The sequence below is a fragment of the Dermacentor andersoni genome, chromosome 4 (assembly GCF_023375885.2).
Source record: "Dermacentor andersoni chromosome 4, qqDerAnde1_hic_scaffold, whole genome shotgun sequence".
Lineage (NCBI taxonomy): Eukaryota > Metazoa > Arthropoda > Arachnida > Ixodida > Ixodidae > Dermacentor > Dermacentor andersoni.
This window is the reverse complement of record NC_092817.1, coordinates 164,135,591-164,160,184: the sequence shown is the minus strand read 5'-3', so window position 1 is coordinate 164,160,184 and position 24,594 is coordinate 164,135,591. Positions and strand designations below refer to the sequence as shown.

Below are 24,594 nucleotides of genomic sequence, written 5' to 3'. Positions count from 1 at the left end.
AAGTCCTTTTCCGCCACATCTCGCCGCAACCCGTCCGATTGGCGTACCCCTGATGACCGGCCGATCTGCTTCCACTGTTGTCGCATCGGCCACGTCGCTCGTCACTGCCGCAACCGATGCCCACCAACTCCTCGGACATACACCGCCGCTTATTCCCGCACCTTTGGACCTTCCGTTCCCTATACCAGCCGCCATGAATCCACTGCCGCTGATGCTCCTGCTCCGAACCTTCGGTACAGCCGCTCGCCCTCACCTCGACGCCATCAGTCTCGTTCGCCCTAACCCCGTCGCTTCTCGTCACTGCCTATCGCCTCCCGGATCCAGCCGGAAAACTAGGCACTGCAGCTTCTGGAGGTGAAGCTGCATTATCGACCCTGCCCTCAAATCCTCTGCTCACGTTACCCACGAACCGAAACCTTCTTGACGTTGACGTTGACGGCTATCCTGTCACGGCACTCATCGATACAGGAGCACATCTTTCAATTATGAGTGCTGCCTGCCGACGACGACTCAAAAAGCTCCTCACCCGAGCGTCGGCCCGCGTCGTACGCGTTGCGGATGGCGGTACTGTGCCTATCATCGGCATGTGCATGGCACGCGTCAGCATCGCCGACCGCCACACTCCTGTCCTCTTCACCGTAATTGCTCATTGCCCCCACGACCTCATTCTCGGCCTCGATTTTCTCTCCGCACATTCCGCTCTTATTGACTGCTCTTCCGGTACCCTTCGCCTTGAGTTGCCGATGCTCGCAGAACCTTCTGACGCACCCCACTGCCGCTTACGTCCCACCGGTTTTCTTCGCCTGCAGCCAAAGTCAATAGCCTACATTGAACTGTTTTCTTTCCCACCAGTTCCTGACGGCGAGTACCTCGTCACTCCTCTGCCCGACATTCCAATAAGGTATGACGTTACAGTGCCTCACAGTATACTTAATATTACTGGGAATCACACTCGAATGCCTGTCTGCAACTTTGGCTTGGCAAAGCAAATTCTACCGCAAGGTATTTGCCTTGCCACCGTTGATTGTCTCGGCGACCAATACGTGGCGGCGTTATCGACCGATGATTCTCGCGAGCTTAGCAGGCCCCTCGCGCCAGCCTCGGGTGCCGATCCCAATATAAAGAAAATGGTTGCAACGGACCTGTCCTCGGCGCAGGCTGAAGAGCTTTGCCAAGTATTATCGTCCTACCGAGATATTTTCGACATCGACGATCGCCCTTTAGGCCAGACGCTCGCGGTCAAGCATCGTATTCTTACTGGCGATGCTACGCCTATTCACCGACGACCGTATCGAGTTTCTGCGTCAGAACGCCGAGTAATTCAAAACGAAGTCAACAAAATGCTCGATAAACACATCATTGAGCCTTCTTCGAGTCCCTGGGCGTCACCTGTGGTGTTGGTTAAGAAGAAGGACGGCACGTGGCGCTTCTGTGTAGACTACCGTCATCTGAACAGCATTACAAAGAAGGACGTCTACCCGCTCCCACGTATAGACGACGCCCTTGACTGCCTGCACGGTTCCAGCTATTTCTCGCCTATTGATCTTCGTTCGGGGTACTGGCAGATTGCTGTTGACGATATGGACCGCGAAAAAACCGCGTTCATCACACCTGACGGCCTATACCAATTTAAAGTAATGCCGTTTGGATTATGCAACGCCCCTGCCACCTTCGAGCGTATGATCGACTCCTTGCTCCAAGGTTTCAAATGGTCCTCATGCCTCTGCTACCTCGACGACGTCATCGTCTTCTCGCCAACGTTCGACACTCACCTTGAATGTCTCACAACTATACTTGATGTATTTCGAAAGGCGAAGCTGCAACTTACCTCGTCCAAATGTCGTTTCGGCCACCGGCAAATTACTCTTCTGGGCCATCTCGTTGATGCTTCCGGAGTACAGCCTGATCCCGACAAAACTCGCGCTGTCAGAGCGTTTCCGGTTCCGAAGCCAGCCGCAGACGTTCGAAGTTTTGTAGGGCTATGCTCTACTTTCGTCGTTTTATTCAAGATTTTGCGGCAATTGCTAGACCCCTCACTAATCTTTTGAAGAAAGGCGTACAATTCTCGTTGGGTACTGCAGAAGCCGCCGCCTTCTCTGGTCTCGTTACTCTTCTCTCCTCACAACCCATTCTCGCCCACTTCGACCCTGATGCCCCTACAGAAATGCGTACATATGCCAGCGGTCATGGCGTAGGTGCCGTCTTAGCCCAGCGTCAGCGTGGCCAGGATCGCGTAATTGCTTATGCGAGCCGCCTCCTCACACCATCGGAGCGCAACTATTCCATTACGGAACGAGAATGCCTTGCTGTAGTCTGGGCGGTTGCGAAGTTCCGTCCTTACATTTACGGTCGCCCTTTTTCCGTGTACTAACTGACCATCATGCTCTCTGCTGGCTCTCTTCGCTAAAAGATCCTACAGGTCGGCTTGGTCGCTGGGCTTTGAGGCTACAAGAATTTTCATATTCTGTGGTGTACAAGAGTGGCCACCTGCACCAAGACGCTGACAGCTTGTCGCGTTACCCTGTCGACGACTCTGACTCCTCTAATATTGCCAGTGCTTCTTGCGTATTCTCAGTATCCCAGCTGCTTCATTTCGCCGACGAGCAACGCCGTGACGCCTACATCAGTGCACTCATCGACCGTTTTGAGCACTCTCCGGCCCGATGCTACTCTACGCCTCTTCGTCCTCCGCGACGGTACTCTGTACCGTCGTAACCTTCATCCGGACGGCTCTGAGTTCCTGCTTGTAGTACCTAAACACCTCCGCTCCATCGTTATAGAAGAGCTCCACGACGCACCAACGGCAGGACATCTCGGCGTATCTCGAACCTATGACCGTGTACGTCGCCGTTTTTTCAGGCCTGGTCTTGCCCGTTCCGTACGACGTTACGTCGCCGCTTGTGAAGTTTGCCAACGACGCAAGAAGCCTTCCCAGCTCCCCGCTGGTTACCTGCAGACGCTCGACATTCCTGCCGAGCCCTTTCATCGTGTCGGCTTAGACCTTCTTCGCCCATTTCCGGAATCTACATCAGGAAACAAGTGGGTTGCAGTCGCGTTGGACTACGCGACACGCTACGCCGTAACCCGTGCTCTTCCGACCAGTTGCGCAACTGATGTTGCGGACTTCCTCCTACATATTATTTTGGTGCATGGTGCTCCGCGTCAATTGCTAACAGACCGTGGCCGTACGTTTTTGGCCAAAGTCATCGACGACATCATGCGTGCCTGCTCAATACGTCACAAATTTACCACCTCCCACCATCCCCAAACGAACGGCCTCACTGAGCGCTTGAACCGCACCCTTACAGACATGCTATCCAAATACGTTTCCGACGACCACCGTGACTGGGACCTGGCTCTACCTTACATTACCTTTGCATATAACTCTTCCCGTCTCGAAACTGCTGGCTTTTCCCCATTTTACCTCTTGTATGGCCGCGAACCAACGCTACCACTGGACACTGTGCTTCCATCCGCCACAGCTTCAACTACCGAGTATGCCCGTGATGCAATCGCCCATGCTGACCACGCTCGCCAACTTGCACGCAGTCGTCTACAAGTGTCCCAAGACAAGCAGAAGCAACGCTACGACCTCCGTCACCGTGATGTCCATTTTGTGCCCGGCAGCCTCGTGTTGCTTTGGTCACCTTCGCGTAAAGTTAGCCTATGTGAAAAACTCCTTTTCTTACACAGGCCCATTTCGCGTGCTCCGCAAAGTGACCGATGTCACCTATGAAATCGTTTTAGCCACGCCCACTACGTCCTCCGCTGTGACAACCAGGGACATCGTCCACGTCGCCCGACTCAAGCCCTACAACTCTCCACGCGCCTTGGATATTTAACAGCACCGTGACGGTGCTTTTGCCGCCGGGGGGTAGTATTACGATATGCTCAAGCGATGCTCAAGAAATGAGCCGCCGCGAGAACGACGACGAAGTTGGTCGGTGCGCTTGGCGCGAGCGAGTGTCAGCCTGGCTGCCTGGCTCCAGTGTAAATAGCCTGTAAATAGCCTCTTCTGTCTGTGTCTTTCCACACGCAACAATATTTGCAGAAACCATCTGCACAGTGTCAGTGTTATACTTCACCCTGTTTCATAGATGCAAAAAAACATGTGCCGAGTGTTAGAAAATTTTATTCCGAAATAATTGCTAGGATTATGTCACTGTAGCAAGCGGAGCAAGAATGTTGTAAAGCAAACTACATAGGACACGCTGTAAGTAATATAACAGTAAAAGTGACAGTGTTCGTGCACGTCAATGGTGGATGAGTGCTCTGTACCATGTATTGCCCCGAATGTGCTGTTCGTTCCATGCCAGCCAGCATGGTTGGTATTTAATGAGAACGAACCATTGCGAGCAGTGCATTTTCAAAACATGACTTTGGTTTTTCTGAAATTTGGTTTAAGAAAAGATAATTTCACCTTTTTTTCTCACAGCTTGTAACTGTCTGTCTACTACTTAATGATTTGTAGGATTTCTGACGACAGCTTGCAGTACCAGAGGAAAACGCAGCATCCGCCGATGACCGACGAGACTTGCAACGTCGACAGTACGTAGGCGATTGTCACTCGCCTTTACCACAAACATGGCAGATAGCCCCTACGGTTACTGTGGTAGCAGTACATTTATTGCGTATATAGATGTGGTTGAACAGTGCCGCCAAGACGGTTCCCGCATGAACCAGTTTATAACTGTCCTTACTAAGAAATTTGTGCTTATCTGAATTTATGCAAACTCATACTTAACCTACGCAGAAGTTTTTGAAGGAATTCGTTATCGAATCGGTGGGCTGGTAAATCTCGCTCCTAGATGAGCGCAGAAGCCGAGACTGTGCATTACATGCAGTGATTAATTCCCTCGTAAATGGAATCATCGCTTAACCATTGCTCTACAATTTTATTTGCCAAGCAGAATCTCAGTGGATTTGACCTGCTAGCATCGTGTTAATGTCTCCCTTATACCAATCAAGCTGGATGACAAAGCAAGTGCTTTTATGCGAATGCAGAGTGTGATGTGCAATTAGTCCGGCATTTCAGATGTCTATACCGGAGGGTCGTAACGATGCTCTTACGTTGTAGGCAGAGTTTCAGAATTGCTCACCAAGAGCATGTTCCGAGCAGAAGACATATCCCGCTGCGGCCAAATGCAGAAGTTACAGCGCACTATGTGGGGCACGCAAAAAGAGTCTATATTCGAGCTCTTCGTTCTTTATACCAAGAAAGCCAAGCCACAGCCGCAACATAAACAACCTTAAAAAATTTTGAAAATATAACGCAAGGAGAAAATAATTATTAGTTAGTTTACCAGATATGGCAAATATGCGCTTCTGAAACTTAAACATTATTCGTATTGAATGAGCAACAATCACATCAACCAATGATTTCCAGTGAGTGTGCAACTACTTCAAACTTGAAACACTTTGTTAACTAGAAAACCTACTTCATGATGAAACACCGGCATCCCATCTTTAACGGCACAACTAACTTGAGAATGCCAGACAATAAAAAATGAGTTCCTTAAGTTACGCCGGTGCGATCGCACTGTATTTTATTTGAATCCAAAGATAAAACTAAAATCTTTAATTCTGGTGCTTGGGAATCCGCGTATAATGTTTTCTGGGGCGTACGAAAGCATAGACACCAAGGCATGTGGGTGTAGTAGTGCCGTCAACATTCTTAGCGAGCTCCCCCTTCCCTTTCATATTTTTAATAAAAGTGTATTTGAGAATACGGCATGTCCCTACATTTTTTGTGTTATTTACACTGGCATCAAAAGTCATTCTGAGGAGGTTTCTGCCGTAACCTCTGCCTTTCAGGTCCTCTCATGTTTTCCTTTTTCTTTAATTTCACGCAATTTCTGCGTACTTAGCGAAAACGTGCCACTGCCTGCAATCCTTGCAGCGCTATCCACACAGCCCACATTTTTAACGTACTTTGACGCTTTCCGTTGCACCTTTCAGTGGCATTTCCCCGTGAAATAATACTTCCGCATTTCTTTCTAGACTAATGTACTGTCTGCAACGCGACTCTTACATACGCGAATTGAGCAAGTTTTTCTGAAAGTTGTTCTATAGTCTATTGATTGCCTACGCAGGAAAACTGGCGAGGACAGCCGTTTTAGCGCTCGTAAATAGATGCTAGACATGCAGTGCTTACAGCCGCTCCTTAAGAAATTCAGCGACAAGAGTAACCAAATGGGTATCGGATATTCAGTTTCTGAAAAGCGAGTAAGTCGTTGGATGACGCACCTATCTGTAGTAAAAGGACAATGAATTAAGGGCGTACGTTGAAAATATAAGATCCCTCGGTGGAAATGCATTCTCTCAGTATGTCGTCCTCTGCGTCGGGCTATGTACGCTCCTCGCAATAGCTGAACAATAATCAAGAACTTCTTGAGGCATCTAATATGCTTATTACTTGATAATACAGAATATACAGGGTCAAGGGTCTTACGCCCAAGAAAACATGTCTATTTTCATTTCGAGCACGGTCGGGTTCTGCCCGTTGTTTGAGATAAAACATAAGATTCAGAAGAATTCAACACTGCATAATCTTGATCGTGCACGGCTTCCGCATCGCCATGAAGCTCTTGCATGCATTCAAGACATACTTGCAGAAAAAAGAAGCACCGCGTATGGAAGGACAGCAGTAAAGTTCCCCTACCACAAGAAGTTTCTTGCTGGTAACCATAAGCATGAAATATCCATTTCTCATGAAAGGTTCCTGCACTACGGTAAAGAAACACCTTTACTATACTTTTATGCCATACAGGTGCCTCTGACAATGGCAGCACAAGTTGCCAGCCCCTGGGGTCCATCAGCAACGTCGATAACGTAAGGCCCAGCACAAGCCGCACTGGCATGGAGAAAGCATCAGCCCATGTTGAAGACGGCGCCACGTAAGTTCACATTTAGAAAAGTTCCATTAAAAGGCAACTCAAAGACGACAGGGATGGCTGCCAGTGTAACAATCACACCTCTTCTCGGTAATTTCTCTTTGGGAGGACTATCTCTCATGGCTGAAACAGGTACTGCATCGGCAGTTCTGAGCGTTCGGCCGGCGCGGCAGGCCTCGACAAACTTCATGGTTTCAACAACGCGACCTGAGATCACACGGCACAGTGCATGCCCCATGCCGCATCCACGAAGCTATACAAGCTCGCCCAATTTTCCATGCTGTTAACACGCCGCCATGGGGGTAGACTTGCAGGTTTGTAGCCTGCTTGCTCACTCCCCGTTATGGTATATGTAAAGATTGTGAAGGAGAGGCGCTCATCGGAGCTTAGGCTGACGAAATAAAACAGGGTTTTACTGTGTTCCTGTAAAAATACTGAAAAAATTACGCTGGCACTGACGCACTTGCGCGAGGGATAAATGTTGCGATAACCTAAATGACAAATATCAGGTGCTTTTCAGAGCAAATTGTGTCGGCGTATAAAAGAAGTTTTCGCTCAGGATCTACGACATAAGTAATTTGGAAAAGAGAAATAAATGTGTTTAGCAACACACTGTACGAGCATTGAAGCTCGTGGCACTTAAAGAAATGTGATATCATAACTGAAGAAGTTGCATTTTAGATTCATCAAATACATAAGAAAACGTTGAGAAACTCAAAAAACGAAATTACATGTTTTAAACTCAGCAATGATAACACCGCCACAATTCAATCAACTACACCAAAGAACACATTGAAAGCGCTCAAAATTCACGCATTACGCAGCGCTATGAAATTTTCTGTTTTATGGGTAGATCATTCGCCAGTATTCGGACACATTGTATCGATTTCAAAGAAATTCCAAAAAATATCAAAGGAAGTTGACCACTTGAGATGCTCCAAGAGATGTAGCTAATGTAACTGCGATATATATTTTTTTCGTGTAGTTAAATTTGTAATTTCTACCCCCCAGGGGTAGCAGGCGTGTGGTGTACTTCGACATCACGTACCCGAGCACATTGGGGTTGGACCCTCCTGCGTCCAAGCTTGCGTGGCTTTGCCGTGTCCGGGGAAAAGGGGATCCTGGGAGTTGAACCACTGTCGGGTGTTTGAACCTTTACGGTCCCTCGGCGGAGGCAACACAGCTCTTTGGCCTCGGCTTTAAGTAGACAGCACCCAAACTGACCCACCCGGAGAAAATCGGTAGTTGCCTTTTCCTGTCCCCCTCTCCATTCTGCGTCTTTCTCTCTTTCTTGCAATCTTTACTGTCTTCTCCTCTCTTCTATTTACTTCCGACTTTCCTGGCAGCAAGGGCTAACCTTCTGTGGGTGGCCAACCTGGGGTACTCCTGATTGGGTTAAAGTAGCACCGTACAACTGGCGAGGGCTTGTCTTGCTCGTAAGACTTGCTCCGTCCCCATGTTGGGCTCGATGGTCGGCGGTTGGCGCTGCTGCCGCACTCAAGCCCTCTATATGGCTTCTAGTCAACCACTTTCCCTTCATCGCCCTCTAAAAAGAGGGCGCACCGATGCAACGTTTCAATTCTTTTTGAAGTACAATCAAGACCACTTCCGTAAATATCAAGTAATCCACAGAAAATTTAGCACGACAGCGTGCTAAATTCTCCCCCTTCTTGGTGGTGAAATGTCTCTCAACCACTATAGGACCTGGCTACAAAGCGACAAAGATGTCCAATGGATGCCTGTTCCTTGAATTCAAGCATAAAACTCAACATAAAATTAGTGACTTGAAATGCATTGGCGATGTAGCAGTCACTGTGTCGGCACATCGAACCATGAACACGAGCCGGGGAGTAATCTCTGAAGACGACTTCTTGGACCTTAGTAACGAAGAGCTGCTTAAAGGTTTCCAGAACCAAAATGTGATCAAGGCAGAAAGAATCCTGATCCGCAGAAACAATTACCAACTTCCAACGAAGCACATTGTACTAATCTTTGGTACTAGTGTGATGCCTAGTACTTTGGATGCAGTCTATATCAGAGTCCGTGTTAGGCCGTACATCCCAAATCCTCGACGCTGCTTTAAGAGCCATAGGTATGGGCATGGATCTCAGACATGGCGAGGAAGGCAGACTTGCGCGAAATGCAGCTCGATCATCCATCAGACAATTTATTTATTTATTTATTTATTTCAGATACCCTCATGGCCCAGAGGGCATTATTGAGGGGAGTGGTACACACATTTCAATAAATTTGTACAAAAGGAGACAACGCATATATATAAAACAAATATATATATACCGGAACAAATACATAATTCACTACCCAGAACATGAAGTGAGTTCAAAATTTATACAATTACCAAAAAACGCTAAGTCACGCACAGAAAAGTCGAAAATTGCAAAAATTGAAAAACGCCACCATTAGCACAAACATGAACACAGCAAATCTGGGGGGAAAATACAGAAGGATGCGCATGATAACGAGAAAAATGCAAATGGAACCAAAGCTATGGCAAGCAATAATATGTTGATAATTTCTTCTTAAACTCATCAAAATCTTTCGAAAGTGCAATATCACATGGTAGCTGATTCCAGTCCAACGATGTTTTTGGAATGAAAGAATTCCTGCAGGATGTTGTACGGCACTGTGAAACACCAACTTTGCATGGATGATCTAAGCGGGATGAAACATATGTTGGCGGCGTGAGTAATGTATCTTTAAGGGTGGAATTCATGTGGTAAATTTTAAAAAACAGACACAGGCGTGATATTTTTCTGCGCGTTGAGAGAGGGGTTAGTGACAATGTGTTTTTCATTTCTGTGACGCTGGACAAACGATCATAGTTACGAAAGATGAAACGGGCTGCTCTGTTCTGTACGGCTTCGAGGGCGTCGATAAGAGAGTTAGTGAAAGGGTCCCATACTGAATTAGCGTATTCTAATTTGGAGCGGACAAGCGATTTGTACAGAAGAAGTTTAATAGGTGTCGGGGCTAAGGAAAAATTCCGTTTCAGATATCCAAGCATGCGGTTAGCGGACGCGATGATAGAAATGATATGTGCCTTCCAAGCTAGGTTTGACGTTATGATGACACCGAGGTATTTGTAAGATGTTACCGGTGTTAGCAGGGAGGAACAAATAGTGTAGGGAGCGGGGCACGGATTGACGCGACGCGAAAAACGCATTACTTTGCATTTAGTATCGTTAAGTGTCATCTTCCATTGTGAACACCAGTTAGATATAGTAGCTAAGTCTTCCTGGAGTAGTACAGTGTCATTAGTATTTTTTATTTCCCGATAAACCACACAGTCATCCGCAAAAAGTCGCACTGTGGATGTTACGTTGTTAGGTAAGTCATTAATATATACCAGAAAGAGCAAGGGACCGATAACAGAACCTTGTGGGACGCCTGAGGTCACAGATACCGGTGATGAGTTAATGCCGTTAGCGTGCACGTATTGGAACCTGTTAGACAAAAAGCATTCAATCCATCGTAGTACATTTTGGTCGATGTTAAGTTTACTTAGTTTGTGAAGAAGCAAGCTGTGAGAGACTTTGTCGAATGCTTTGGAAAAATCTAAATAGATGCAGTCAACCTCACTGCCACGATCAAGTATGAAGTTAATATCATTTGTAAAATTTATTAGCTGTGTTTCACAAGAAAAGTGTTTTCTAAATCCATGCTGCGCATGAGTAAAAAAGGATGATGACTCAAGAAAGTTTGCTAGGGATGAGAAGATTACATGTTCCATTATCTTGCAAGCAATGCTGGTTAGTGATACTGGCCGATAGTTGAGTGATAGGTGCTTGTCGCCTGATTTATGGAGTGGAACTACCTTAGCCAATTGCCAGTCGTCTGGGACGTCACAAGTTTGAAGGGATTGCTCAAATATTTTCGATAGTATGATGGAAGAATATACTTTAGTGTTTTTCAGGATTTTAGTGCTGATATTATCGGGACCACATGAAGAGGATAACTTTAAACGATCTATGATACTTATAATGCCTTCAAAGTCAAAACGAATGGGATCCATAGGAAATATGATATCGGGAGTATAGTCAGGTGGTGATGCGCTAAAAGGGACAGAAAATGCATTAGCAAAAGTCTCGTTAAGTACATTAGCACTACCACTGTTAGGGATGGGATTTGATTGAGAATCCAGGAGAGAGATTGATGGCTGATCTGACCCATTAACAACGTTCCAGAATTTTTTAGTATCAGTTAAAAGAAATGATGGCAGTGTGACATTAAAGAAATGTTGTTTAGCATCTTTTAACAATTTTTTATAAGTGCCAACTGCGGCTCTTAGAGCTGACCAATGCTCCGATCTTCCGGACGACCGCGCCCTGACATATAACCGCCTTTTTCTGTTCCCGAGGCGTTTTAAGGAACGAGTGAACCATGGGGACCTACGATTAGTCGTGATTATTTTACGAGGGACGTGCAATTCGATTAAATCATGCAGTTTTTCTTTAAACATGCACCAGTTGTCGTTAACAGATCGTTCGGCAAATGCCAGGACGAAATCGTCGAGAAAGAACTGGAGGCCATCATTAATTGCAGAAAAATTTGCTTTAGCATAATTGTAAATGGTTTTCGTTTTATTTGGCGTTTTATTCGACGGTAAATTCAACGTGACGTGCAGTAAACAATGATCACTTAAGCCTGGCAAGTATTTTACCTCGGAAACAAAATCTGGGGCGCTCGTTAGCAAAAGGTCTAATACGTTAGAACTGGTAGCTGTCGTCCTTGTCGGCTGAGTAACCATTTGTGTTAGCGAGAAGGAGCAGAGGGCTGAAAAACTTGCCGACTCGGAAGATCCGTCACCGTCCACTGCAGGGCTAGACCAGTTAATGTTCGGGAAGTTGAAATCACCAAAAATAAAGATAGGACGACCAGGAAACTTTGTTTGAATTATGTTCAGAATATCATGAAGGTCGTTAGAAAAGCCGACGGGCGTAGATGGTGCGCGGTAGCATGCACAAAATAATAGAGCTTTATGGTTAATTGTTACCTGTAGACATTTGAACTCCAGTGTAGTACCAACACTAACTTCAAAGCATTCTAGATTGTCGGACACAGCGATTAATACACCACCGCCGCGACCAAAAGAACGGTCACAGCGAAATACACGGTAACACTTTTCCGTTGAAAATATTTCATTATTATGTACAGTTTCATTGAGCCAAGTTTCTGTCAGTACAATGATGTCGGCTGCTGTAGTATCGGCCGTGCAAGATAAACTATCACGATTGCCAATGACACTGCGTATATTAGTAAAAAGAACTGAGACGTTATGTGGTGCTTGCGCAGGTCGGTGCTCATGTTCGTTGAGCTATCTAGGAGACAAAGGACCAGAGTTAGTTACAACACGTTTTTCATCTTTTTCTCGAACGCTATCAGTTATAGGGCAGTAGGTATAGCATTTTTTCTTCCGAATAAGCTTATTAAAACGAAGACTAAACGGTTCACCGGGCTCAGTTTGCTTTGCGAATTCAGCAAGCTTTTTCCGTGCATGCCTGGTGTCCGGAGCAAAATCTTCATTAATCGAGAAATCGGACTCTTTTAGCTTGCTTTTTGCGCCCATGACCTGTTCTTTAGTTTTGTAGTGCGTGAATTTCACAATTATTGGTCGCTTTTTCCCCGTTACAGCCTTACCGATCCTGTGCGCGCGTTCAATGTCCAGTTCGGCTAAGGTTAAGGACATGTTCTTTTGAACAATACCTCTTATTTTTTCCTCGGATTCTGCCCATGTTTCATTGGGTCCCTCTGGAACATTATAAAATACAATATTGTTTCTACGAGACCTATCCTCAAGGTCATTTAAACGGATTTTTAGTATCTCATTTTGAGCTAATGCTCTTTCAGCACTTTCGCTCACTGTGGTCATGTCCTCCCGAACTGCGTCGAGCAACTGCAATTTATTTTCAACAGCGTTAAGGCGGGCGGAGATTTCTGTAATGTTTTTACTTAGTTCCTTCTGATTTGCTGTAAGGCTTTGCAGGGAATCAATTATGCGCGCCTGTCCTTGTTCTATGTTGGCGGAACGGTCCCGAAGATCATGAAGCAGTGTTAAAACAGAACTGTCATCACCTGAAGCTTTCGCGGATTTATTAGAATTCGGCCCGGGATTCAGCTCGACATCCCCGGACAGCAACGTTTTCATCACGCAAAAACACTCATGCACATGGTTCAAAAGCAGCTGTGGGCATGGGAACACGACAAGGAACGCGTTATATGAGCGTTTAGAAGATGTGTAACAAACCTGAAACAGGCAGAAGCGGAAGATGTTTGTCAGCCGCATTGTAGCGTTGTTCCCATGCCCACTGAACTGCTGCGGACGGTGCGAGTAGTTTAAGTAGAGTGGGGGCGTTGATGTCGATGGTGATGCAGTAGACCGTCCAGGGAGAGTCACAGGAACTGGCGCTGGCGTGGCAACTCGTGGATCGCCGGAGGATGCGTCACTTGGCGCTGGGTTTTCAGTGTGCAACACGTGTGGCAAAGCGCCATTGCAGCACCGATAAGGCGCCGCAGCGGTGCTTGGGCTGGATGCTGTCACGAGCTGAAACAGGCAGAAGCGGAAGATGTTTGTCAGCCGCATTGTAGCGTTGTTCCCATGCCCACTGAACTGCTGCGGACGGTGCCAGTAGTTTAAGTAGAGCGGGGGCGTTGATGTCGATGGTGATGCAGTAGACCGTCCAGGGAGAGTCACAGGAACTGGCGCTGGCGTGGCAACTCGTGGATCGCCGGAGGATGCGTCACTTGGCGCTGGGTTTTCAGTGTGCAACACGTGTGGCAAAGCGCCATTGCAGCACCGATAAGGCGCCGCAGCGGTGCTTGGGCTGGATGCTGTCACGAGCTGAAACAGGCAGAAGCGGAAGATGTTTGTCAGCCGCATTGTAGCGTTGTTCCCATGCCCACTCGTGACTTAATTGTGACTTATCTCCACATTGCGTGAACTGTGATAGAAGCCAACCAGCCTACTCCAGGGCATGCCCTGAATGGAAGCAAGAAAAAGAAATAATTGCACTAAAAGTCAAAGAAAATATAACATTGCATGAAGCAAGGAAACCTCCTTCGTACTTAGATCACACAAGCTTTTCAGAGGTGGCGCGACGAGGGCAGCGTCACAAATGCCTCAGGAGTCTACGGCGGTCACTGATAGTGGTCCGGTAATCACTCCGCCTGCCCCCCTGGTAGCAGCAGCAAGTGCAGCTCCATCATCATCGAAGGTTGGCCTGCAGACTTCAGTTCCGCAGGTTCCAAAGCTAAACCGAACTCCACGGCCTAGAACGCAAGCCTGAGCGCATAGAATACGACCCTCCAGTGCCCGAGCGCGCTAGAACAAATTAAATACATGTAACTGCTCAAAGAAAGGGACCGGTAACCTACACGGTTACCATCCTTGTATACATATCTATCTAGCTTTAACACGTGCTCTTGAACACAGACAAAAAAATCGTCCTCGATATGGCTCCACAAATTATTCAGTGGAATGCGATGGGCATACTTAAGAATCCAGATGATGTCAAAGATCTACTAGAGGAATCTCAGCCACGACAGTTATGTGTTAAAGAAACACATTTAAGGTCTACACACGAGAACTTCTTAAGACAGTACCTAATTTTCCGTAAAGATAGAAATAATGTTAATTCTTCTTCAGGTGGTGTAGCAATCACAGCCCAAAAGTCAGTAGCATGCCAGCATGTATCACTTCAGAGTTCATTTGAAGCAGTGCCTCTTCGTGCTATATTGTTCAACGAACTTATAACTATTTGCTCCATATACATATCGCTAGATGAACGGTTTGACCCAGCAGAATTTGAAAAGCTCATTGACCAGCTTCCCGAACCGTAAATAGTAATGGGAGACTGCAGTGCTCATAGCACATTCTGGGGTGACTCAAGATGTGATGCGAGAGGACAGGTAATTGAAATGGTCCATCTTTCATCTGGAGCCTGTCTATTTAACAAGAGAGAGACAACTTTTTACAGTCCTACACAGAACACGTATTCGGTTATAGACTTAGTCATAGGGTCAGCTTCACTTCTTCCATACCTGGAAGGGAGAGTTATTAGTAATTCATATGGGAGCGATCACTTCCCAACACTACTAGAAAAACAAAGTGGCACAATGGAGCAGCTTACCCCAAAAAGTGGAAACTTCATAGTGCAGGCTGGTCGAAATTTAGAAACCTATGTAAATTGTCCCTGGAAGATGTGAAACGTACTACCTACATCACTGAACATATCCTCTGTTCTGCTAAAAACTGCATACCTCAGTCCAGCACAGATAAAGTCAATCCAAAACCGTGGTGGAACAAAGACTGTGAAACAGCAAAGAAACGCCAGAAGAAAGCATGGAGTAGATTTTCACGCTGCCCAACAACAAAAAATTTAATTGAATTTAAGTGGTGGAAAGCAAATGGCCGCTGTATCCGCCCAATATACAAAGGAGAAAGCTGGACACGTTAGCAAAGTATATAATAGGGTACGTAAACTAAAAGGACAATGTCCAAATCCTTTTTGTCTCATCCCTGGCTCTGGCGATACAATAGAAGATCAAGCAAATACTATTGGTGAGCACTTTCAGAGGGTATCAAACTCCGAAAATTTTACCGAAAGGTTCTTACACCATAACATAATAGCTGAAAATATTCATCTGCGTCCAAACAAGTTGTCATCAGAAGGATACAACAAACCACTAACATCCCACGAACTCAAGCTTGCCCTAGGCTATTGTGGCAGCTCGGCTACAGGCTCTGACACAATAACTTATGAAATAATCAACAATCTGCCAATCTGCCTAACTGCATCTTCGGCCTATACAATAAGATTTTTGCAACTGGTCCTACACCTTCATCTTGGAAGGAGGCATTAGTCCTGCCAATACTGAAAAATGCAAAGACGCTTCCATAGTTAACAATTACAGACCAATTGCACTCACCAGCTGTTTACATAAAGTATTTGAAAAAACGACTAACGGTCGCCTTGTGTACTTTTTGGAGTATATTAGTATCTTGGACCCTCACCAATCTGGCTTCCGAAGAGCAAGGTCTACAACTGATAATCTTGTTCTCCTTAAGTCATATATACGTGATGCATTTGTACACAGCCAATACTGTCTATCTGTATTCTTTGATCTTGTGAAGGCATATGATACTGCCTGGCGATGCGGAATTCTGCAAGACCTGTCATCCTATGGAAATTGCGGTTATATGCTGAAGAGCTTGCAAAATTACCTATCTGAAAGGAAGTTCCGCGTAAGAATTGGCAATGTATTATCGCGCACTTTGGCTCAAGAAAACGGCATACCACAGGGAGGAGTGCTAAGTTACACACTTTTCCTAATTAAAATGATCTCTCTCCGCTCTGCTATGCCATCGATGGTGTCTTGTTCTATCTATGTGGACGATATCCAAGTCAGTTTTAAATCTTGCAATCTGTCCATATGTGAACGCCAGATACAGTTAAGTGTTAATCGGCTCGCGAAATGGACAGACGAAAACGGGTTTAGATTCAGTGCAGAGATGGCTACCTGTGTGCTGTTTCCCAGACGAAGAGGGACATGTCCTGGCCCATGCATTACGATTAATAGGAGAAGCCGGGTAATTAGAAAAGAACAAACATTTCTGGGCGTAATCTTCGATTGTAAGCTGCCCTTCATGCACCATATCAAACAATTGAAGCTGAAATGTCTTAAAACTACGAACCTTTTAAAGATTTCACCTGGCCAGTCGTGGAGCACAGATAGGTATTCTCTCGTATTTCTTTTAAATAGCCTTCTGTTGTCACGCATAGCCAATGGATGTATTATTTACCAGTCAGCTTCAAAGACAGCACTTAAGCTACTCAATCCTATCTATCACTTAGGTATCCGCCTAGCACTTGGTGCCCTTCGTACGAGCCCTCTCCAAAGTCTCTATACAGAGTCGGATTAGTGGCCACTGGATTATCAGGGCACATATCTCGGAGTCACCTATGCAATAAGAACGATGTCGCTAAAGCAGAATCAATACAAAGCACTCATAATTGATCAGTCCGCAAACTAGTTGAATTTCAACTGGCTGTCTCACGCCACACCGTTCCCATTAGCGGTAAAGTCTCTTGCTGAGAAACTTGCAATTATTTTCACAGATCTGGAGGAAAGTTACTATGCTGAACCCATCCCACCTTGGGACCAATGTCCAGTCGCCTGTGACTTGTCCTTTACAGAGCTTAATAAAAAGAGTGGTCCAAGTGCCCTCATCCAGCAACATTTCATGGCTCTTCAAGACAAGTGCAGATCTATTGCATTTTTCGTTGATGCTTCAAAGTTTGCAAATTCGGTATCATGTGCAGCCCATGGCCCAAACCTATCCAACCCTAAACCTTTTCATAACCATAGCAGCATCCTTACAGCAGAAGCGTACGGCATTCTGATCACTGTTGAGTGTCTAGAACAGCGCAAGATACAAAAGTCTATAATATTCACAGATTCATTAAGTGTTGTCACAGCCCTGTCCTGTAGCAAAGCAAGCCGAAGCGCTGTATTAAACAAGCTCATTCAGCTTGTTCAAGTAGCGTATAAACAACACCTTGTTCATGTTGTATGCCGGGTGTCAGGCCACTCTGGGCTCGCTGGCAATGAAATGGCGGATAAAAATACTGGACAAGCAGCTCATCGCGATACAATTGATGTAAGCTGGGCAACTGGTGTAGACATAAAACCTGCGGTACGAAAGTCCCTCCGTAATTCTTGGCAAGATGATTGGGACAAGGAAGTTGCAAATAAGCTGCACCATCTCAAACCGCAGTTAACCAAATGTTTCCCGCTGAAGCTTAATCGACTCGCCGAAGTCAGGCTGGCACGACTCAGAATAGGACACACTTATGGCACACACAAATACGTCTTTACTGCAACTGACCCACCGACGTGCACACGCTGCGGTGAGAACATAACCGTCCTACATGTCCTCATTCAATGTACTCAACTTCATCGAGAGCGAGTGGCTCATTCTAGGGAACCTTACTCACACCATATACCCCCCCCCCCCCTCCCTCAATGTTCTTTTCAGAGGATGCACTTTTTAACTTTAACAGAGTGCCTCATTATCTTGCACAAGTTAACTTTCCAGACATGATCTCATCCTAACCATCAGATTGCGCCTCACAGGTGAGGCATAGTCTTATGCACAAAAGTATGTCTGAGCTCTCGCTCTTCTTGTGTAAGCAAGAATTGTACAGCTAGGGACTCGGACAATCCACAATAACTTACCATGTGTGCCTGTAACCAATGCATTTAATGCCTTATGCTTATGTTATTAATTATTTTAGAATTGATGCACAAGTATTTATAGACATATATTACGTATAGGCCTCTATACAGCTTTTATTTTAAGTCATAGTCCTAAACTCACTATTTTACTAAACCAAACCACATGTCCAGGCGCTCTTTGGCCATAGATGCCCTTGCGCCAATAAATTCAATCATCATCATCACCACTAACTTTGTAAATTCGAAGTTTCTATTGTTTTTAAGCTTAGCGAGTTGATAATCTTTCCCACTTGCAAGCCTGAATAAAAGTGATGATGTAGAATTTAGCGCTATTGAACTGGCTCTATCGAACGAAATATTGCTACGCAACAGCCGCCAAAGTGTGGCTCCACTGAGAAGGAAGACGACGTGGCCACCGCTTGATATAGCGTCGCCATCATTGCCACCGTTTGTCTACGTGTAAATATATTGTAAATAGGCTCGTACGTCAGCTACACGTAACATTAATTTGGTGAAGGTGGACGTTCCCCGTACCCGTCATGGAGCTTCGCAGTGGTCGCAACGGCGACAGTGCAACTTCGGCTCCTGCTGGCGGCACTTCATCTACGCAACCGTCTCCGCCTGCAGCCCCGACCTACGTCGCCATTTCCCCACCTCGGGATCCTGGTATTTTCAACGGAGTCGGCTGTCCTGATGTTGACGAATGGCTCCGCTTATACGAACGTGTCAGCACCAGTCACAGGTGGGATTCGACTATTATGCTCGCGAACGTTCTTTTCTACCTCTACGGAGCTCCACTTGCATGGTTCCAGACTCACGAAGAGGAGATATCGAGCTGGGATCTCTTCAAAGAGAAGCTCCGCGACCTTTTTGGCAATCCCTTCGGTCGTCAATGCCAAAAAAGCCCTAGCCACACGTGTACAGACGTCGACCAAGTCCTACGTGTCCTACATTCTCGACGTCTTGGCCCTTTGTGCCAAGGCTGACCCGACCATGTCTAAGGACGATAAGGTAAATCACGTCCTCAAAGGGATTGCTGACGACGCCTTCAATTTACTGGTGTTTACCAACGTCACCAGCATCGATACGATCCTCAAGGAGTGCCGCCGTCTTGAGCATGCTAAAAGCCGCCGGGTATCCCAGCACATCACGCGACTTCCCAATACAGCTGCTACGTCATCCTGTGACGACCTCTTCCACCAGCCGTCGCGATGTGACAACTTGACCCGCATCATTCGTCGTGAGGTCGAAGCGGCACAACCGGCGGCCCCTTCATTGCCGTCACCTGATCATCCTCCGGTGACAATCTCCTTGATCCAGGCCATCGTCCGTCAAGAGTTATCCAACGTCAGCCTGCACTCCATTCGTTCCGCATGCTCGGAACCTCTCTCTCCACGCACGGCCCCACCGCGCCCTTCTTACTCTTATGGACAGCGCAACCCCTCCGAATGGCGAACCGTGGACAACAAGCCGATCTGTTTTAACTGCCGACGCATTGGAGATGTGGCTCGCCACTGCCGCAGCCGTTGGACTTCCCCGACACGCTATTCTCCTAATAACCACCCTCGCCCCTCTAGTGCGTCCTTTTCCTTCGTCCCTTCTATGCCCACCCCATCATCTGACCCTGCGACGCTTTTGACACGACCCCGCTACTCCCTCTCGCCTTCTCCCTCCCGTCGTCAATCTCGCTCGCCCCCGTCTCGCCATGCTCCTTCTCCGACCTACTCGCCGCACCCCCGACCGGAAAACTAGACAGCGCAGCTTCTGGAGGTGAAGCTGCAAAGACGACATTGGCTCAAAATCCTCTCTTCACCTTACCGACGAACAAGAATCTTTTGGACGTTCTCGTCGACAATGTTCCTGTGTGCGCGTTGATTAACACCGGGGCGCATGTGTCCATTGTGAGTGCTGCTCTTCGCCGTCGGCTCAAGAAAGTTCTGACGCCTGCCCCGAACCGATTCGTACAAGTCGCCGACGGAGGGACTGTCGCTATTGTTGGCATGTGCTCTGCCCGACTCACCATTGCTGAGAGACACACCGTCGTTCTCTTCACCGTCATCGAGCATTGCCCTCACGAACTCATCCTCGGTCTGGATTTTTTTGCCCATCATTCTGGCCTCATTGACTGTTCGGCCGGCTCACTTCGCCTTGACTTGCCTCTTCTTCCCGACCCTGCGGACCCCCCTCCCAGCCATCTGATCTGCATAGATTTTATTCGCCTACCACCTCACTCTATGACACACGTAGACTTGTTGTCCTCACCAGCTGTACCTGACGGCAATTACGTGGCCGCACCAATTCCGGCCGTTATGCTTACACATGGTGTTATCGTGCCGCACACTGTGCTGAAAATTACTGGCAACCGCACCTGCCTTCCACTCGTCAATTTCGCGCTTACCGCGCAAGTTCTGCCTCAGGGGATCTCCTTGGCTATAATTCGCGCTTTGCAGGATGATGAGGTCGAGCCATTCACAGTGGAAGATCGTTACAGCTCAGCCCATACCGTGACGCATCGCACAATACTGACGTCGACATTAAGAAGATGGTCTCCTCTGACCTTACACCTGCTCAAGCTGCAGCCCTTTGCCGCGTTCTTGAAGGCTATCGCGACATTTTTGACTTTGACAATCGACCTTTAGGTCAAACGTCCGTCGTGACCCATCGCATAAACACTGGCGATGCGAACCCTATTCATCGACGTCCATATCGTGTTTCTGCGTCAGAACGAGCTTTTATCCAACAGGAAGTCAAAAAGATGCTTGCAAAGGACATTATCGAGCCTTCCTGTAGTCCCTGGGCTTCTCCCGTCGTACTTGTCAAAAAGAAGGATGGAACGTGGCGTTTTTGTGTAGATTATCGCCACCTGAACAAAATCACAAAAAAGGACGTTTTGGTGACGCTCTAGACTGCCTGTACGGTGCCACTTATTTTTCTTCTATCGACTTACGGTCCGGATACTGGCAGATATCCGTCGACGACATGGACAGAGAGAAGACTGCATTTGTTACCCCTGACGGCCTTTATCAGTCCAAGGTGATGCCTTTTGGTCTCTGTAACGCACCTGCCACCTTCGAACGAATGATGGACTCTTTGCTTCAGGGGTTCAAGTGGTCCACCTGTGTGCTATCTGGACGACGTCATCGTTTATTCACCCAAATTCGACACGCATCTAGACCGCCTTTCAGCGATTCTTGACGTGTTCCGCCGCGCCGGTCTCCAGTTGAACTCGTCAAAATGTCACTTCGCGCACCGCCAAATCACCGTCCTTGGACACCTCGTGGACGCCAGAGGCGTGCGACCTGACCCGGACAAAATTCGCGCCGTTACGAACTTTCCTGTTCCGAAGTCTACCAAGGACGTTCGTAGTTTCGTAGGGCTGTGCTCATATTTCCGACGCTTTGTGAAGGATTTTGCAACCATCGCCCGTCCCCTTACCGACCTCTTGAAGAAAGACGCCCTATTTTCTTGGGGACCTGACCATGCCGCATCTTTTTCGCTGCTCACTACTCTCCTTACCACGCCTCCAATTCTGGCCCATTTTGACCCGTCTGCTTCAAAGGAAGTTCGAACTGATGCCAGTGGTCACGGCATAGGAGCAGTATTAGCACAACACCAGCGTGGACATGATCGCGTTATAGCCTATGCCAGCCGACTTCTATCACCCGCCGAGCGCAATTATTCAATCACAGAGCGCGAGTGCCTCGCTCTTGTGTGGGCTGTTGCCAAGTTTCGTCCATACTTGTACGGACGCCCCTTCGGTGTCATCACTGATCACCACGCGCTCTGCTGGCTATCCTCGCTCAAGGACCCCACGGGACGACTCGCTCGCTGGGCGTTACGCCTGCAAGAATATACCTTCTCCGTGGTATACAAGAGGGGACGCTGCACCAGGATGCCGATTGTTTGTCCCGCTACCCCGTCGACGACCCGGCTGATGCGGACACGATCACTTGCGTTTTCTCTGTGTCCCAGTTGCTCGAAATCGGCAATGAGCAACGCCGCGATCCTTCATTACGAGCCCTCATCGACCATCTGGAGTCAACGCCTGGCGACGCCTCTCTCCGGATGTTTCTCCTTAAGGAAGGGACACTATACCGCCGCCATCTCGATCTACACGGCCATGACCTTCTGCTCGTAATTCCATCACACCTGCGTTCGACTGTTCTCCAACAACTTCACGACGCTCCCGTGGCTGGCCACTTGGGCGTCTCGCGCACATACGACCGTGTAGGCCGTCGATTCTTTTGGCCGGGTCTCGCCCGCTCCGTGCGGCGCTACGATGCCGCTTGTGAGCCCTGTCAGCGCCGGAAGAAGCCCTCCACGCCTCCAGCTGGATGTCTTCAGCCGATCGACATCCCACCGGAACCCTTTTTGCGTGTTGGTCTAGACCTTCTTGGACCGTTTCCTCTCTCGGGCTCCGGAAATAAATGGGTCGCCGTCGCTAATGATTATGCTACGCGGTACGCAATCACCAGAGCCCTGCCGACAAGTTGTGCTACTGACGTTGCTGACTTTCTGCTCTATGACATCATTTTAGTGCACGGTGCCCCGTGCCAATTACTCACTGGCCGTGGCCGCAGCTTTCTGTCGGCAGTCGTCGAGGACATCCTCCGCTCCTGCTCGACTAAGCACAAGTTCAGCACGTCCTACCACCCACAGACCAACGGCCTCACGGAGCGCCTAAACCGGAGCATCACCGACATGCTACATAAGTACGTCGCGACCGACCACCACGACTGGGATCTTCACTTACCATATGTGACGTTCGCGTATAATTCATCGTGTCACGACACCGCCGGCTATTCACCATTCTATCTCCTATATGGCCGAGAAACCGCGTTGCCTTTGGACACTTTGTTGCCCTCGGCCACACGTTCAACCCCTGAATACGCCCGCGACGCGATCGCACACGCCGACCACGCGCGCCAGCTCGCCCGCACCCGTCTCGAGGCCTCGCAGGAGTATCAGAGACGCCTCTATGATTGCCACCATCGCGACGTACAATTTACTCCGGGTTCTCTGGTGCTTCTCTGGTCCCCCATTCGACGTGTGGGCCTTTCCGAAAAGCTGCTGTCGCGCTACACTGGCCCATACCGTGTGGTGTGACAAGTGACCGATGTCACGTATGAAGTCATCCCCGCCAGCCTCTCAGCGTCATCGTCGGCTGCAAGTGACATCGTTCACGTGGCGAGACTAAAGCCGTATCACACACCTTTCGCCGCGGATGTGTAGATTAAGCACCGGGACGGCGCTTCTACTGCCGGGGGTGATGCTACGGAACAGCCGCCAAAGTGTGGCTGCACTGAGGAGAAGGAAGACGACGTGGCCACCGCTTGATATAGCGTCGCCATCATTGCCACCGTTTGTCTACGTGTAAATATATTGTAAATAAACTTGTACGTCAGCTACACGTAACAATATGATTATTTTTTAGTTCTAATTCCTTAATTAAATAATCTGGTCTCGATGCCGACCAACCTGGCATCATTAGAAACTATGTACAAGGTAACACTACTCGACTAGAAGAAAAGTATAACATTGCGTGACCCATGTGAACAACCGCAACAAGAACAAATACAATTATACAAGTAAAAAGCACGATACCGCAGGATACCGCAGTCCGAAGGGGAGTCATTCCACCTACACATGTCAGAAATGACGTGAATAGTTTGCCTTTGCGCGATTTCCATTTCTCATATCGAGAGCCTCATGAGGCTAGTTGCAATGGCTTCAACCCGCCAGAAAGCGCCTCTAGTGAGAGCAAAATATCAGCATCAGGAATGGCTCACACCTCCATGAGCAAGCAATTAATGGCTGAATATGAACCAAGGAACGAAACGAGTGAACGAACGAACGACGGAATAAAAGAGAGCCAATGAAAACAAGAACGAAATTACCTTTAGGTGTGCATTATGTTCTCGCATGAGGCGTTGAGGCGGTCAACCTACAGTGACAAACGTTTACTTCATACTGCAGCTCACTATGTCTTACCCGTCAGATCGTACAACTTCAGGCATTACCACGTGTGCAGCAGGCTTTCCTCATTAGGTGTTGGTAGAGTGTAACATGCTGCTGAACCTTTCTACTCTTCCTAGCATAAATCTGTCCTGAAAAATTCACCGACCAAAAGGATAGCCCATAACGTGAAATTTGACAGCAGCTGTGTAGGTGTTTTTATTACGGGATATATTCAGGCAAAAATGTAAGGTGCCTTGGGGTGGTCCCGTGCTGAAGATGCCCTCTCGGTGAGCGCATATTTCCCCCTCATCTTTTAAGAGGTTCAATACATACAAGCATTTGTCTCGCAAACCAGATTTTTTTCATGGGAATTTTCCACGTCTCAGTAATTTCTCTCGTCGTATTCGAGTGCTGATTGCCGTGTTATAGTTTGTGAACGAAACTTTCCCTCAAGTCTAAATATTTTAAGGCAGTTTGTCGTTTGCAT

General features: G+C 47.5%; 1 protein-coding gene across 2 annotated transcripts in view; it reads left to right on the top strand.

The window, feature by feature from the left end:
- The window catches only part of LOC129386573 (uncharacterized), a 120,501-nt gene that overhangs the window by 17,839 nt on the left and 78,068 nt on the right, over positions 1–24,594 (top strand). For both annotated transcript variants that reach the window (XR_011893678.1, XM_055074645.1), the window contains exons 5-6: positions 4,472–4,548; positions 6,770–6,896. Coding sequence is in view for 1 of the 2 variants with exons in the window: in XM_055074645.1 (XP_054930620.1) it covers positions 4,472–4,524 (53 nt within the window). In the remaining variant the exon portion in view is untranslated. The remainder of the gene's footprint in view (positions 1–4,471; positions 4,549–6,769; positions 6,897–24,594) is intronic.